At 49.0% G+C, this 18,157-nt stretch overlaps 1 protein-coding gene across 1 annotated transcript in view; it reads right to left on the bottom strand.

The window, feature by feature from the left end:
* LOC112075451 (isoleucine--tRNA ligase, cytoplasmic) overlaps positions 1-18,157 on the bottom strand; it is a gene marked incomplete at its 5' end in the record, with an annotated part of 44,112 nt that overhangs the window by 14,735 nt on the left and 11,220 nt on the right. Inside the window, 9 exon segments of the mRNA XM_024142453.2 lie at positions 1-64; positions 4,910-4,953; positions 4,956-5,004; positions 7,794-7,906; positions 8,779-8,953; positions 13,339-13,388; positions 13,391-13,421; positions 13,807-13,857; positions 13,859-13,907. The exon segment at positions 1-64 is cut by the window's left edge and continues 9 nt beyond it. Coding sequence (XP_023998221.2) covers positions 1-64; positions 4,910-4,953; positions 4,956-5,004; positions 7,794-7,906; positions 8,779-8,953; positions 13,339-13,388; positions 13,391-13,421; positions 13,807-13,857; positions 13,859-13,907 — 626 coding nt within the window.

The raw sequence follows: 18,157 nt of genomic DNA, 5'->3' as shown, positions 1-18,157 counted from the left end.
GGTAATCACCTGCCGGCTCACAGCTGTAGTACACTGTGATCTCATCAGACGGCACCAGGTGACCCTGTAGACAGGTAAATACACACTGCAGGGTTGGGGTCAATTCAGGAAGTACACCGATATTTAAAATTATCTTCCAAGCTTTTCAAAAATGGGGAAAATGTTGAATTTGGTTTACTTTCTAAATTGAAACGGAATGGAGTCCAACCCTGGTATGCTGTGATCTCATCTGAGGGCACCAGGTGACCCAAGAAGGGTAAGAAAGGGCTGCATCTGATGGATTACTGAATCACCTTGTCCAGGTAAAAAGGTAATATACTGCTCGTACACTGTATTCTCATCAGACGGAACTAAGTGACCTTCATAAACATCAAGATTAGACAAAACTAGAGCCTGCAGGACTTGCTTTGTGGAGTGTGGTGTCAAAGAAGCAGAGCATCTCTTTGTTAWGGWCAGACCTCTCCTCATCTTTACAACCATTGAATCTATATGTTTTGACCATGACAGTTTACAATCTAAGTTAACGCCAAGTAATTTAGTCTCCTCAACTTGTTCAACAGCCACACCATTCATTACCAGATTCAGCTGAGGTCTAGAACTTAYGGAATGATTTGTACCAAATACAATGCTCTTAGTTTTAGAGATGTTCAGGACCAGTTTATTACTGGCCACCCATTCCAAAACAGACTGCAACTCTTTGTTAAGCGTTTCAGTGACTTCATTAGCTGTGGTTGCTGATGCATATTTGGTTGAGTCATCAGAATACATGGACACACAGGCTTTGTTTAATGCCAGTGGCAGGTCATTGGTAAAAATAGAAAAGAGTAGAGGGCCTAGAGAGCTGCCCTGTGGTACACCACAATTTACATGTTTGACATTAGAGAAGGTTCCATTAATGAAAACCCTTTGAGTTCTATTAGATAGATAGCTCTGGATCCACGATATGGCAGAGGTTGAAAAGCCATAACACATAAGTTTTTTCAACAACAGGTTATGGTCAATAATATCAAAGGCTGCACTGAAATCTAACAGTACAATTCCCACAATCTTCTTATTATCAATGTATTTCAACTAATCATCAGTCATTTGTGTCAGTGCAGTACAGAGACACAAATGGGGCAGTTCCTCTTGCTGTTCTGTCGGTAAACACAATGGTCAAGCGGGCAGCCCAGCCAACAGCGAGTTGCAGCAGGAAGGACATCCCAGCTCCAAGATGTTGTCAGAGATACACTCATGAGTCCATGAGAACCAAGGCTACCGCTCAATGCAAGCCGTTTTGATCTACGGTGTCCACAAAATCGATGTTTTAGCGAATATGTCAGTCGGGAACCAATACCAGAACCACGCAGGGGACTTTAACATGGAAGAGAACTCATTAATCTCTCCTTAATCTACAGAGGCCCAATTACAGGCTGGCTTCAAGGGTAGGAAATACATATAGAGCTTCAGTAACTTACATCAGAGGAAGGATTTTATAGCCTTTTGAGTATTTTCAGGCAGTGAACCGCAGATGCTAGAGTGGCAACGTCGATAAGGAGAAAAATTATTTGTGTTACAGTGTGTGGCCAAATCAGAATGCTGCGTGTGACCTCTCCTTCCCACCCTCCCTCCCCTGGTCCTCCCCCTGGCCCTCCCCCTGTCCCTCCCCTGGTCCTGCTGTCCCTCCCCTGTCCTACCCCCTGTCCTCCCACCCTCCCTCCCCCTGTCCTTCCCTCCCTGGTCCTCCCCCTGGTCCTCCCCTGTCCTCCCCCTGTCCCTCCCACCCTCCCTCCCCCTGTCCTCCCCTGGTCCCCCCTGTCCCTCCCACCCTCCCTCCCCTTGTCCTCCCCCTGTCCCTCCCTCCCCTGTCCCTCCTGGTCTCCCCTGGTCCTCCCCGGGTCCTCCACCCTCCCCCCCTGTCCCTCCCCCGTCCTCTTAACCCACTGAGACCCCTAGTTACGGCTACTCAATTAATTCCGGGGGTGGAAAATTCCTAAAGATTTCGTTTTAAATAACAGTAGAATTTACCCCGGCTGAGAGCAAGGCAACACAGTCACACACACACACACACACGTCGAATCCAGGACCGATGGAAAATGTTTGTTTATTAAGAAAACAAGTCTAAATAATCCCGCTTTACTTTCCTTCTCTCCACCCCACTTCAAGTCAGTGTTCTGAACAGACTTGTAGTCGGGGACGAAGTTACATTAAGCCTGAATATTATGGTACGGAGAAACGAGTTCTCAACGCTGCTAGATTCAGGAGTGGAAATATTTCAACATGAGAGAGAGAACGAGAGAGGGGAAAGGGAGAAAGAGGGGAAGAGAGAGAGTTAGATAAGGGAGAAGAGAGAGGGAGATAGAAGCCTGGGAACCATAGGGAGGAGAAGAGCCTGGAAACTAGGGAGGGAGAGAAGCTGGGAATACTAGGGAGGGAGAGAAGCTGGGAATACCAGGGAAGGGAGAGAAGAGGGGAAAGGGAGAAGAGCCTGGGAAACCAGGGAGGGAGAGAAGCCTGGGAAACAGGGAGGAAGAACCTGGGAATACCAGGGAGGGAGAGAAGCCTGGGAACTACCAGGGAGGGAGAGAAGCCTGGGAATACCTAGGGAGGGAGAGAAGCCTGGGAATACCAGGGAGGAGAGAAGCCTGGAAGACTAAGGGAGGGAGAGAGCCTGGGAACACTAGGGAGGGAGAGAAGCCTGAAACAGGAGGAGAGAACGCCTGGAACTAGGGGGGAGAGAAGCCTGGGAATACCAGGAGGGGAGAAAAGCCTGGGAACACAGGGAGGGAGAGAAGCCTGGGAACACTGGGAGGGAGAGAGCCTGGGAAACCAGGGAGGGAGAGAAGCCTGGGAATACCAGGGAGGGAGAGAGCTGGGAATACCAGGGAAGGGAGAGAAAGCCTGGGATACTAGGAGGGAGAGAAGCCTGGGAATACCAGGGGAGGGAGAGAAGCTGGGAAATACCAGGAGGGGAGGAAGCCTGGGAACTAGGGAGGGAGAGAAGCTGGGAATACAGGGAGGGAGAGAGCCTGGGCAACACAGGAACCGAACAGCTGGGAAATACCAGGGAGGGAGAGAAGCCTGGGAAACAAGGGAGGGAGAGAGCCTGGGAACATAGGGGAGGGAGAGAAGCCTGGGAAACCAGGGAGGGAGAGAAGCCTGGGAATACAGGGAGGGAGAGAAGCCTGGGAATACCAGGGAGGAGAGAAGCCTGGAATACCAGGGAGGGAGAGAAGCCTGGGATCAGGGAGGGAGAGAAAGCTGGAATACATAGGGAGGGAGAGAGCCTGGAACACCAGAGGGAGAGAAGCCTGGGAATACCAGGGAGGGAGAGGAAGCCTGGGAATACCAGGGAGGGGAGAGAAGCCTGGGAATACAGGGAGGGAGAGAAGCCTGGGAATACAGGGAGGGAAGAAGCCTGGAATACCAGGGAGGGAGAGAAGCCTGGGAATTACCAGGGAGGGAGAGAAGCCTGGGAATACCAGGAGGGAGAGAAGCCTGGGAATACCAGGGAGGGAAGAGAGCCTGGAATACCAGGGAGGGAGAGAAGCCTGGGAATACCGGAGGGGAGGAAGCCTGGGAATACAGGGAGGGAAGAAGCCTGGGAATACCAGGGAGGGAGAGAAGCCGGGAATACCAGGGAGGGAGAGAAGCTGGAATACCAGGGAGGGAGAGAAGCGGGAATACCAGGGAGGGAGAGAAGCCTGGAATACCAGGGAGGGAGAGAGCCTGGAATACCAGGAGGGAGAGAAGCCTGGGAATACCAGGGAGGGAGAGAAGCGCTGAGGAATGAACCAGGGAGGGAGAGAAGCCTGGGAATACCAGGGAGGGAGAGAGCCTGGGAATACACGGAGGGAGAGAAGCCTGGGGAATACCAGGGAGGGAGAGAAGCCTGGGAATACCAGGGAGGCGGAGAGAAGCCTGGAATACCAGGGAGGGAGAGAAGCCTGGGAATACCAGGGAGGGAGAGAAGCCTGGGAATACAGGGAGGGAGAGAAGCCTGGGAATACCAGGGAGGGAGAGAAGCCTGGGAATACCAGGGAGGGAGAGAAGCCTGGGAATCCAGGGGAGGGAGAGAAGCTGGAATACAGGGAGGAGTAGAAGCCTGGGAATACCAGGGAGGGAGAGAAGCTGAAACCAGGGAGGGAGAGAGCCTGGAATAAGGGAGGGAGAGAAGCTGGGAATACCAGGGAGGGAGAGAAGCCTGGGAATACCAGGGAGGGAAGAGAAAGCCTGGGAATACCAGGGAGGGAGAGAAGCCTGGGAATGCCAGGAGGGAGAAGCCTGGGAATACCAGGGAGGGAGAGAAGCCTGGGAATACCAGGGAGGGAAAGAGCCTGGAATACCAGGGACGGAGAGAAGCCGTGGAATACTAGGAGGAGAGAAGCCTGGAATACTAGGGAGGGAGAGAAGCCTGGGAATACCAGGGAGGGAGAGAAGCCTGGAATACCAGGGAGGGAGAGAAGCTGGGAATAACCAGGGAGGGAGAGAAGCTGGAATACAGGAGGGAGAGAAGCCTGGGAAATACCAGGGAGGGAGAGAAGCCTGGGAATACTAGGGAGGGAGAGAAGCCTGGGATACTAGGGAGGGAGAGAAGCCTGGGAAACTAGGGAGGAGAGAAGCGCGAGAGTGGACACCAGGGAGGGAGAGAAGCTGGGAATACCAGGAGGGAGAGAAGCCTGGGAATACCGGGAGGGAGGAGAAGCCTGGGATACAGGGAGGGAGAGAAGCCTGGGAATACCAGGGAGGGAGCAGCCTGGAATCCAGGGAGGGAGAGAAGCCTGGGAATACCAGGGAAGGGAGAGAAGCCTGGGAAAACCAGGAGGTGTCAGGGAGGGAGAGAAGCCTGGGAGGTTCCAATCCCCATGTGGGCAAGTAACAGGAAGTCTCATGTTGAACACGTTTAAAAAGTATCACGGCGTGTTTTCACCTTTTTGCGTAGTTTCTGGATGCGGTTGATGACCTCACGAGCACACCCTCATCCAGCATGGACTGGTCTGGAGTGACGTCGAGCAGCACCAGCACCTGAAGAATAATAACAATATATTATATATATATTAAATATTATATATATATTTACTATAGACTGAATACACATTACAGAGACAGAATACAACTGCACTGTTCAGGACTGTTGACACACAGCAGCTGGTTCAAACAATCTGTTGTGTTCCTATACTTTGTAGGTTATCATATTTTTTAAAGCTCTGGTTTGGTTTCAAATCTCACCTGTGAAAATGTTTACCTTCTTGTTATTTGCACTGCTTAAATCTCTCCCACTTGTCTTTCTGTGAGACTAAATCAAACTAACACAGTGTAACAGAGTGGTGTGTAACAGTGCAGTATAACTGTATATGAATTACTACTATAAATTAACAGCATCAGAATGTATTTTACTGGAGCAGACAGACAGCATCTCAGCAGCCCACAGACACATCTCAGAGCTCACAAGAGACAGACCAGCATCTCAGAGCCCTCTAGCAGCAGACAGACAGCAGCATCTCAGAGCCCTCTACAGCAGACAGACGACAGCATCTCAGAGCCTCTACAGCAGACAGACACAGACAGCATCTCAGAGCCCTCTACAGCAGACAGACAGACAGCAGCATCTCAGAGCCCTCTACAGCCAGACAGACAGACAGCATCTCAGAGGCTCTACAGCAGACAGACGACAGACAGCATCTCAGAGCCCTCTACAGCCAGACAGACAGACAGCATCTCAGAGCCTCTACAGCGACAGCAACAGCATCTCCGAGCCCTTACAGCAGAAGACAGCATCTCAGAGCCCTCTACAGCAGACAGACAGACAGACAGCATCTCAGAGCCCTCTACAGCAGACAGACAGACAGACGCATCTCAGAGCCTTCTACAGCAGACAGACAGCATCTCAGAGCCTCTACAGCAGACAGACACGACAGCAATCTCAGAGCCCTCTACAGCAGACAGACAGACAGCATCTCAGAGCCTCTACAGCAGACAGCCAGACAGCATCTCAGAGCCCTCTACAGCAGACAGACAGACAGCATCTCAGAAGCCCTCTACAGCAGACAGACAGACAGCATCTCAGAGCCCTCTACAGCAGACAGACAGACAGCATCTCAGAGCCCTCTACAGCAGACGACAGACAGCATCTCAGAGCCTCTACAGCAGCCAGACAGACAGCATCTCAAGAGCCCTCTAACAGCAGACAGACAGCATCTTCCAGAGCCCTCTACAGCAGACAGACAGCATCTCAGAGCCTCTATACAGCAGACAGACAGCAGCATTCAGAGCCTCTACAGCAGACAGACAGCAGCATCTCAGAGCCTCTACAGCAGACAGACAGACAGATTCAGAGCCCTCTACAGCAGACAGACAGCATCTTCAGAGCCTCTACAGCAGACAGACCAGACAGAGCAGACTCAGAGCCCTCCTACAGCAGACAGACAGCATCGCAGAGCCCTCTACAGCAGACAGACAGCATCTCAGAGCCACTACAGCAGACAGACAGCATCTCAGAGCCCTTACAGCGACAGACAGGCAGACAGACAGCATCTCAGAGCCCTCTACAGCAGACAGACAGACGGCAGAAGACAGCTCTCAGAGCCTCTACAGCAACAGCAGACCAGACGCATAGGCCCTCTAAGCATACAGACAGACAGACAGCATCTCAGAGCCTCTACAGCAGACAGACGACAGGCAGACAGACAGCATTAGAGCCCTCTACAGGCAGACAGACAGACAGGCAGACAGACAGCATGTCACGAGCCCTCTACAGCAGACCAGACAGACAGACAGGCAGCATCTCAGAGCCCACTACAGCAGACAGACACTGTGGTACTATGGTTGGTGAACACTGATTAGAGAGATGTGCTCTGGGGGCTTTGATACACGCTGTCTGCTGCTACTAAGGCGTGAAATGACTAAACACACAGCACATTAACACCCGTCTACATTACGAACGGTACATAGTAGCGGTGGTATACAGTAGGGACAGGAAGCTAGTTTCAGATGATTCGGCAATGCGACTGTACTGTAGCCATGTGAGTGTCACTAGGAATATATCTAACATTTATGAGTAAAAAAAACAAACATTTACATAATGTAATACAGTCGTTATTTATCATGTCACATTTGAATGCTCAAAATCGACTATTTTTACATTTGCAAGCGTTTGATATCGTTCCAAATGTGCACATCCTCCAAATGTCTCCCTCCCACCAGCCTTCACTGGCATGGTATCCCCACCTGTGAGTCAGAATGGCTCGTACTGCGTCGCTGACCCGAGGTCTTGGGTGTGTGTGTGTGTGTGTGTGTGTGTGTGTACCTGTGAGTCAGAATGGGCCCGTACTGCGCGCTGACCCGATGGTCTGGGTGTGTGTGTTGTGGTGTTGTGTGTGTGTGTACCTGTGAGTAGAATGGGCCTGTACTGCGTCGCTGACCCCGAGGTTGGTTGTGTGGTGTGTGTGTGTGTGTGTGGTGTGGTGTGGGTGGTGGTGTGTGTGTGTGTGTGTGTGTGTACCTGTGAGTCAGAATGGGCCTCGTACTGCGTCGCTGACCCCGAGGTCTGGGTGTTGTGTGTGTGTGTGTGTGTGTGTGTGTCGTGTCTCTGTGTGTGTGTGTGTACCTGTGAGTCAGAATGGGCCTGCGTAACTGCGTCGCTGACCGAGGTCTGGGTGTGTGTGTGTGTGTGTGTGTACCTTGTGAGTCAGAATGGGCCTCGTACTGCGTCGCTGACCCAGAGGTCTGGGTGTGTGTGTGTACCTGTGAGTCAGAATGGGCCTCGTACTGCGTCGCTGACCCAGAGGTCTGGGTGTGTGTGTGTGTGTGTGTACCTGTGAGTCAGAATGGGCCTCGTACTGCGTCGCTGACCCAGAGGTCTGGTTGAAGCTGTACATCAACCTCAGGTCCTCCTCATGAAGCTCCTGACCGTCCACCACAATGGAGCCTGGCGGGACACACACAGAGTCAGTCAATCAATCAATCAATCAATCAATCAATCAATCAATCAAATGTATAAAGCCAATACAGATGACTAACACACACACACACACACACACACACACAGCTAAATTTCCCAGAAATCCTAGAAGAGAAGATTCCTGGAATGAGCAGAAAAATCCATGAATCCCTCCAACCAGTAGTTCTGGAAAACCAGGGAAATTAGGAAAGTTTACCGGAATGTTTTTGCAACCCTGGACTTGGGAATAGGCCCAGGAGGTTGTTCTGACCATGTTGAGACCAGGGAAAAACTCTGGGTGTCTAGTTACATGCTAATACAAGATGAACACACACTAATCCCAGATATACATGCTTTGATTCATTTTGCAAATTAATTACTTAAAAATCATACAAATGTGATTTAGATTCCGTCTCTCACAGTTGAAGTGTACCTATGATTAAAAATGACAGACCTCTAACATGCTTTGTAAGAAGGAAAACCTGCAAAATCGGCAGTGTATCAAATACTTGTTCTCCCCACTGTACATGCTTAGACTCATTTTCTTTTAAGTCTTAGGGTGTAGGGTTCAGGGTGTGTGTGTAAAGCCTAGAGATACAGGCTTCACTATCCCAGGTGGACCACGGTTACYAACAGCTACCTCCCACCATGCAACAGGAGAATCTCTATATAGTACTCTCGTCAGAAAAAAACACAAAAAACAGTTATTTTACTGGGCTGCAATCAGAGGAACGTCCATTTTCCGCCGGTACGGAAAAAAGGTTTTGACCTGAAGAGTGCTGGGGATTTAGGAAAAGGGGTGAGATTCAGAAGTACATTTTAACAGACCCTTTTCTGCCCCTCGTTCCCTCCCTTCCTACCAGTCTTCTGGAAGGTCTCCAGCTGCTCACTCTTCAGGTCCTTAATGGACGCCGTAATGGATTTGAAGGCTCCCTTCAGCTTCTTTCCCAGCACCATGTGYTCCGGTTCAGCCCGCAGACTGATGCCGTACTTGTCTTTGTCCGTGGACAAGGTCAACTGACGGACATTCAACTCCTGAGAGAAACGGGAAAAGAGAAGAGGGGATATTTTTTTTTTGTTTGTTTCGGGAGTATACTGCCTTGCTCAAAAAAAAAGGCACAATTTTGCAGGCTCGCCACCAGATTATTTTTGGTTCTTGGACCTGGGATTTGAACCAGCGACCCTCTGGTTGCTGGCCCGTCGTTCTGAACGCCAGGCTACATGAAGATGGAGAGAGCTGTAGTTGTTCTGTGTCTCTAGGTCCGTAGAGTCGTTAATAAAACATGCTTCATAAATGAGAGCAGTCACGGCYTGGTGGTGCGGCATCTCTTCATCTCAGACAGAACAACAAAGTCATCAACCATCGGTCTGTTCAGATACACAACACAGGGAGGTGATGACTGCTGGGTAGCAACAACCAGGACTAAAACACACTTCTGTTCTGTTGCCAGCAACAAGCAACAACGTCAGATCAGTGGAAACACAAAATGCATGCTTCTGTGTGTGAGAGAGAGACAGAGAGAATTACATCTCATGCCCTCTAAGGTCCAAAAAAGTGAAAGGTAGTATGTGTGTGTGTGTGTGTGTGTGTGTGTGTGTGTGTGTCACGGAACCGTAGTGAGGGATGGATCAGTCCAAGACAGAGTCACACAGAGTTTCTTTTTCATACATACACTATATATATATATATAGTATATTCACTGTCTAGGCACACTAGGTAAGACCTGGGCGGACCACCCCCTGTATTTTGGTTAGGGCACCAGGTGGTGGTGGTGCTAAGTTAGGTAAGTTAAGTGGGTTAGATAGGAGAGGGGGAACTTTGATATTTACTTTCTTTGCTTTGGTTCCGTCCAGACCCTTTTCCCCATATTACCGTGTAGGAAATAATCCTAGTAAACGGTAAATTCTGCCTTTSTCGTCCTTTCTCGCACCTACAGTCCATACCTCTTGCACTTCACAGAGAGTTGAGTTGTAGCAGGGAGTTGCGTTCCCTCTTCTCAGAGGTGGCCGTACAGCGCCCACTCCACCTCTCTATATCACACACCCTGTCTGGCCTGGCGCCCCACATCAACCCTCTCTTAATCAAGCCACCCTGTCTGGCCTGGCGCCCCACATCCACCCTGGTCCCTCTATCAACAACCTTCTGCCGGCGCCCCACTCACCTCCTCTATACAACACCCTGTTCTGGCCTGCGCCCCACATCACCTCCTCTATCAACACCCTGTCTGGCCTGGCGCCCCACATCACCGTCCCTCTATCAACACCCTGTCTGGCCTGGCGCCCACATCACCCTGGTCCTCTATCAACACCCTGTCTGGCCGCGCCCCACATCACCCTGGTCTCTATCAACCCCTGTCTGGCCTGGCGCCCCACATCACCCTCCTCTATCAACACCCTGTCTTGGCCTGCGCCCCACATCACCCTGTCCTCTATCAAACACCCTGTCTGGCCTGGCGCCCACATCACCCTCCTCTATCAACACCCTGTCTGGCCGGCGCCCCACATCACCTGGTCTCTCTATCAACACCCTGTCTGGCCTGGCGCCCCACATCACCGTCCTCTATCACACCCTGTCTGCCTGGCGCCCACATCACCCTGGTCTCTCTATCAACACCCTGTCTGGCCTGGCCGCCACATCACCCTCTCTCTATCAACACCCTGTCTGGCCTGGCGCCCCACATCACCCTGGTCTCTCTATCAACACCCGTCTGGCCTGGCGCCCCACATCACCCCCTCTATCAACACCCTGTTGGCCTGGCGCCCACACACCCTGTCTCTCTATCAACACCCTGTCTGGCCTGCCCCACATCACCCTTCTCTCTATCAACACCCTGTCTGGCCTGGCGCCCCACATCACCCTGGTCTCTCTATCAACACCCTGTCTGCCTGGCCCATGTTGTTGTCATGTTGTGTTCACCATGCTGTTGTCAGTTTGTGTTGCTACCATGCTTTGTTGTCATGTTGTGTTTGCTACCATGCTTTGTTTCATTGTTATCTTGTGTCATTGTTCTTACCATGCTTTGTCATGTGTTGCTACCATGCTTGTTGTCATGTGTTGCTACCATGCTGTTGTCATGTGTTGCTACCATTGTGTGCTACCATTGTTCATGTTGTCATGTATGTGTTGCTACCATGTTGTCATGTTGTGTTGCTACCATGTGTTGCTACCATGTTGTTGTCATGTTGTGTTGCTACATGTTGTTGTCACGTTGTTTGTTGTCATGTTGTGTTGCTACCATGTTTTGTTGGGTTGTCTACCATGTTGTTGTCATGTTGTGTTGCTACCATGTTGTTGTCATGTTTGTGTTGCTACCATGTTGTTGTCATGTTTGTTGCTACCATGTTGTCATGTTGTGTTGCTACATGTTGTTGTCATGTTGTGTTTGCTACCATGTTGTGTTGCTACCATGTTGTTGTCATTGTGTGTGCTACATGTGTTGTCATGTTGTGTTGCTACCATGTTGTTTCATGGTTGTGTTTTACCATGTTGTTGTCATTGTTGTGTTGCTACCATGTTGTTTCATGTTGTGTTGCTACCATGTTGTACTTGTCATGTTGTGTGCTACCATGTTGTTGTCATGTTGTGTTGCTACCATGTTTGTCATGTTGTGTTGCTACCATGTTTGTCATGTTGTGTTGCTACCATGTTCATGTTGTGTTGCTACCATGTTGTCATGTTGTGTTGCTACATGTTGTCATGTTGTTGTCACTATGTTGTTGTCTGTCATGTGTGTTGCTACCATGTTGTTGTCATGTTGTTTTGCTACCATGTTGTTGTCATTGTGTTGCTACCATGTTGTTCATTGTTTGCTACCATGTTGTCATGTTGTGTTGTCTGCTACCATGTTGTCATGTTGTGTTGCTACCATGTTGTTGTTCATGTGGTCTTTCTAACATGTTGTGTTGCTGCCTTGCTGTGTTGTCGTCTTAGTCTCTCTTTATGTATGGCGTCTCTCTTGTCGGGATGTTTGTTTTGTCCTATTTTTATATGTCTTATTTATTTTTTATCCCAAACCCCGTCTCCGCATGAGGCCTTTGCCTTTGGTAGGCCGTCACTGTAAATAAGAATGTGTTCTTAACTGACTTGTCTAGTTAAATAAATGGGCAAAACGAGTGACCTAGGCGACTTTCGAGAGCGTGGTATGATCGTCGGCACGCCAGACCAGTATCTCAGAAACGGCCATCCTCCTGGCTTTCCACACATAACAGTCTCTACAGAGAACGGCACCACAAAACATCCAGTCGATCGAGGACGAAGGGAAGGCAAAAATCCTGCAAGCTAAACGGTCGGACCACAAACAGACCAATAACGTCACAGTCCGACTCATCTCAAGCACAACTCGCATCCCTGTTCTGATTGCTATTGCAGCAGACGACCACACCGGGTCCACTCCTATCAGCTAAAAAACAGAAGCCGGCTTCCATGGCCACACATCACCAACACTGGACAAATGAGGAGTGGAAAAACATAGTCTGGAACATGACAGGGAGTTCGTTACTAGAGTGTCCTGCTAGTCCCCCAGACTGGCCAGTCCCCCCCAGACCTGCCAGCCCCAACCTGGCCGCCCCCAGACCTGTCCGTCTCAACCTGGTCGCCCCCCAGACCTGTCAGTCCCCCACGTCAGTCCCCCGACACTGGTCAGTTCCCCGCAGACCACTGTCAGTTCCCCCCAGACCTGGTCTTCCCCCCCCAGACCTGGTCAGTTCCCCCCAGACCTGGTCCAGTTCCTCCCCCAGACCTGGTCAGTCTCCCCCCCAGACACTGGTCAGTTCCCCCCAGACTGGTCAGTTCCCCCCAGACCTGGTCAGTTTCCCCCCCCAGACCTGGTCCGTTCCCCCCCAACCTGGTCCGCCCCCCCCCGACCTGGTCCGTTCCCCCCCCAGACCTGGTCCGTCCCCCCCCCAGACCTGGTCCGCCCCCCAGACCTGGTCCGCCCCCCCCCAACCTGGTCCCCCCCCCCAACCTGGTCCGTCCCCCCCCCGCCGCAGACCTTGGTCCGTCCCCCCCCAGACCTGGTCCGTCCCCCCAGACCTGGTCGTCCCCCAACCTGTCGTCCCCAGACCTGGTCTCCCCAGAACTGGTCAGTCCAACCTGTCGTCCCCAGACCTGCAGCGACCTGGTCAGTCCCCCAGACCTGGTCAATCCCCAGACCTGGTCGCCCCAGACTTCAACCCTATAAGCATAATGGATGTATGGAACGGGCAGCATGGTACCCACCATCAATCTGCAGCAACTGTGTATGTCATCGCGTCAGCATGGACCAACATCCCTGTGGAACGTTTCTGACACCTTGTTAGAATACCCGAAGAAGTCGGGATGTTCTGGATGCAAAGCGGGGGTCCAACCCGGTACTAGATGAGTGTACCTAATTAACTGACCGGCGAGCGAATGATTATTGTGTTGAAGACATATCTCTTACCTCCAGGATGTATTTCTGCAGGGAGGTGATGTCTCTCAGAGCTTCTGGATTTGGTGGATCACTACCACCTCCTTTAGAGGATACTAACACACACACAACAACACGTAGTACCCACAACAACCGTTAGTACCACAACAACAACACACCGTTAGTACACAACACACAACAGTATAACAACAACAAAACCGTTAGTACACAACAACAACAAACAACGTTAGACCAACAACAACAACCGTTAGTACACACAACAACAACAACCAGTTAGTACACAACAACAACCGTTACTAACAACAGACACTTCATGGGTACTACAACACAACAACAACCGTTAGTTACTAGACACAACAAATAATACTACCACTTCAGGAGTACTACAAACGACAAACATCACACACACGTGTACTTACAATGACAACAACAAATGCTAGCTAAGAGAAAGAAAACACAACACAGTTGATGTCCCCTTACCTTAACGGCAGAGTCCGCGTCTCTGATGACTCGTCCGAGCTCAATGACAGAACTGCATCTGACACACAGCACTCTCTATACGTTTGTCAATCAACGACTCCCTGTCACACACACACACACACACACACACACACACCACACACACACACACACACACACACAACACACACACACACACCACACACACACCACCACACACAACACACCACACAACACACACACACACACACACACACACACACACACACACACACCACACACAGAGAGATAAGAGCAGGTTAGACAGGACAGACGGAGGCAGGTAGAAGACAGTGACACAGTGGGTATATCTGAGTTAGATCACTATTGTAAAGTGGTTGTTCCACTGGATATCATAAGGTGAATGCACCAATTTGTAAGTCGCTCTGGATAAGAGCGTCTGCTAAATACTTAATGTTAAATGTATCTGAGTTAGTTCAACAGGGACCAGGTAGAAGGGGTATTACTGGGTATATCTGAGTTAGGTGCAGACAGGGACCAGGTAGAAGGTATATCTGAGTTAGTGCAGACAGGGACCAGGTAGAAGGGTATTCTGTATATCTGAGTTAGGTGTGTACATCGGTTTTCTTGGACATCAAGCGTCTCTATTAAAAACTCCATAACGGACTGACGTTCAGTTGGAGCCGACCCCACCCCATGTGCATGATAAAGTGTGCCGTAGCTCAGGAACGCTAATGTCGGAGGAACAAGACAAAGAGGGAGGGATATCCAATCACGGACAAGGGGTGAGCTCTGTTTGTTTTTTTGGAATGTTTTGATCTCTGGAAAAAAAGCTTCTATGAAAAAAAAAAAGAAATAAAAAAATGTGTTAATAGCTAGCTACATTTTGAGTTTGATCCCGTGGATCCAGTTGTATCAGACCGCTGCAGCAGGATCCTGCCGACCAAGGTCTGACGAGCTGATTGGTGTAGGCAGCTAGCCTAGCGCCCCACTGTTCGCTGCCAAGCTAGCGAGTTTCTTGAGGGCTTGAACCGCGACACGGGTAGCCCTTGTAGCTGGGACACAGAGAGTCAAAAGCCCGGAACAATCAGATCACACTGCCTGTGATCACAACAAAAGAGTGAGTCATCTATTCATGCATTTTAAAAAAAAAAAAAAAAAGAATGATGAAAGAAAAGCATTAGTTTGAATTTTGTAAAGTTAAATGTGGAGAGGTGGAAAATTATTGTTAATGATCAATACTGACAAATCTCCTGGCATTGACAACTTAGATGGAAAGGATGTAGCTGCCTCTATAGCCACTCCTGTCTGTATATCTTAAATCTGAGCCTAGAGGAAAGTCTTTGTCCTCAGGCCTGGAGGGAAGCCAAAGTAATCCGCTACCCAAGAGTGGGTAAAGGGGCCTTTACTGGTTTTAACAGCAGACCTATCAGCTTGCTGCCAGCTCTTAGCAAACTGTTGGAAAAAAGTGTTTGACCAATACAATGCTATTTGTCTCTAACAACAATTAACAACAGACTTTCAGCATGCTCTTAGAGAAGGGCACTCAACATGTACTGCACTGACACAAATGACTGATGATGGTTGAAAGAAATTGATAATAAGAAGATTGTGGGAGCTGTCCTGTTAGATTTCAGTGCAGCCCTTGATATTATTGACATAACCTGTTGTTGAAAAACGTATGTTTATGGCTTTTCAACCTCTGCCATATCGTGGTTTCAGAGCTATTCATCTAATAGAACTCAGAGGGTTTTCTTTAATGGAAGCTTCTCTAATGTCAAACATGTAACGTGTGTGTACCGCAGGGCAGCTCTCTAGGCCCTCTACTCTTTCTTTGTGTATCAATGACCTGCCACTGGCATTAAACAAAGCTGTGTGTCCATGTATGCTGATGATTCAACCATATAAGCATCAGCAACCACAGCTAATGAAGTCACTGAAACCCTTAACAAAGAGTTGCAGTCTGTTTTGGAATGGGTGCCAGTAATAAACGGGTCCTGAACATCTCTAAAACTAAGAGCATTGTATTTGGTACAAATCATTCCCTAAGTTCTAGACCTCAGCTGAATCTGGTAATGATGATGTGTGGCTGTTGAACAAGTTGATGAGACTAAATTACTTGGTGTTACCTTAGATTGTAAACTGTCATGTCAAAAGATATAGATTCAATGGTTGTAAAGATTGGGAGAGGTCTGTCCCGTAACAAAGAGATGCTCTGCTTTTTTGACACCACACTCCAAAAAGCAAGTTCTGCAGGCTCTAGTTTTGTCTAATCTTGATTATTGTCCAGTCATGTTGTAAAGTGCTGCAAAGAAAGACCTAGTTAAGTTGCAGCTGGCCCAGAACAGAGCAGCACGCCTTGCTCTTCATTGTAATCAGAGGGTTAATTTACAGTACCAGTCAAAAGGTTGGACACACCTACTCATTCCAGGGTTTTTCTTTATTTTGACTATTTTCTACATTATAGAATAATAGTGAAGACATCAAAACTATGAAATAACACATATGGAATCATGTAGTAACCAAAAAAAAGTGTTAAACAAATCAAAGTCATGAATCATGTAGTAATCCCTGGTACTGTAAATAATAACCAAAGGGTTGATGAGAGATTGACTGCATCATTTTGTTTTTTTAAGAAATAGGAAATTCCAAATTATTTGCATCGTCAACCTACACACAGCTCTGACACACACACACACACACACACACACACCAGACATGCCACCAGGGGTCTTTTCACAGTCCCCAAATCCAGAACAAATTCAAGAAAGCGAACAGTATTATATAGAGCCATTATTGTATGGAACTTCCATCTCAGATTGCTCAAATAAACAGCAAACCTGGTTACAGAAAACAGATTAAGCAACACCTCACGGCACTACGCCTCTCCTCTATTTGACCTGGATATTGTGTGTGTATCTAGATAGTTTGTGTGTGTATGTATTGATATGTCGGCTACGTGTGCCATTTTTTATTTATTTATGTAGTTCTGTCCTTGAACTATTCTTGTCTATTAATGTTCTGTATTATGTCATATTTCGTGTTTTGTGTGGAGCCCAGGAAGAGTAGCTGCTGCTTTTACATCTGCTAATGGGGATCCTATTAAAATAAAAAATTATTAAAATGGGTTTATAGCGTACGGACAGACGGACACTTCCTTGGCCGGTCTCTTCCTGATTGGAGGAGGTCACCTCTACAGGATGTCTCACTTCTTGGACAGGAACAGGAAGGCTGCCCTCCACAGCTGAACAGGCTCCGGAAATTCTTCCCAAAAAATCGAGAATTTTGAATGAGTTAAACCTGGATTATTTTTTCTCTTCTCACATAGACTTACTCAGGAGACCTTTACAACAGAACCCTCAATCCAAAATCGAAACTTCAAACGTACATCCTTGAATATAAACAAAAAATATCTGGAAAGGACTCGTACGTCCAAACAATCAAGTCAAGGAAACAAAGCAACAGTAAAACCTACAAAGTACAAAGAGAAGCTCCTCAAGGAAAAATCCAAAGACACTATTTGCTGACTGTTACAATAAATGGGAACGTAAGCAGCCTCATCTTCCACACAGACCAGCCCTGGCATGGCACAGGGCCATAAGAACACACTACCCCTCTCTGTCAAGAGAGGCTATTAAACCAGGGTGGAAAGTCACAATACTGGACTTGGAGGACACTGCGACAGTCAATCAGTACACGTCTGGAACTGTAGTAGTGCAGGGAAACATCCAACGTTTTCAGCAGACCTTTTACAGGGTCAAAGAGAGCACAGCAGGAGAACCCCTGGTGACGACCAGGCTACTTCAGAACCCGACCACAGGCAGGACAGACGAGATAGGACCCACCAACCCAACCCACCCCCCAGAGGACAGACAAAAGGCCAGAGATTGTTCTCAAACAGGAAATGTGTAGAGGAAAACAAAGACCCGGCGCACCCTGGAGCTGCTGTCAGAGGACCGACTACGGTCCCCGAGCCACATCATAATGCACACAAGCACAAACGACCCTTGAGGCCCCGGCAGGAAAGGGTGGCCACAGCATTCATGGGAGTGAATGAAAAAAGCTTCTTCCACAAGTGGTCATCTCCATCCTGCTACGAGGAAAAGACTCTCACCCTATCACCGTACAGCGGGTGAATGAAAGCATTTCCCGTGACTGTGCATCGAAACCCAATGTGTACCTGGCCCATCACACCACCCTGGACTTGGACGGTCTCTACGACCAGGTACACCTCTACAAGGCCACGGCCCCTGAAAGACATCGCACTCAACCGCAGCACTCACACCAGGAGCAACAGAGCGATGAGCACCCTGCCCAGACCTGAGACTCTCCCCTCCCCCCACCCCCCATCACCCAGAGGATCTGCATTCAG

This window comes from Salvelinus sp. IW2-2015, unplaced genomic scaffold (assembly GCF_002910315.2).
Source record: "Salvelinus sp. IW2-2015 unplaced genomic scaffold, ASM291031v2 Un_scaffold3169, whole genome shotgun sequence".
Taxonomy (NCBI): Eukaryota; Metazoa; Chordata; class Actinopteri; order Salmoniformes; family Salmonidae; genus Salvelinus; species Salvelinus sp. IW2-2015.
This window is presented reverse-complemented; position numbering and strand designations above follow the sequence as displayed.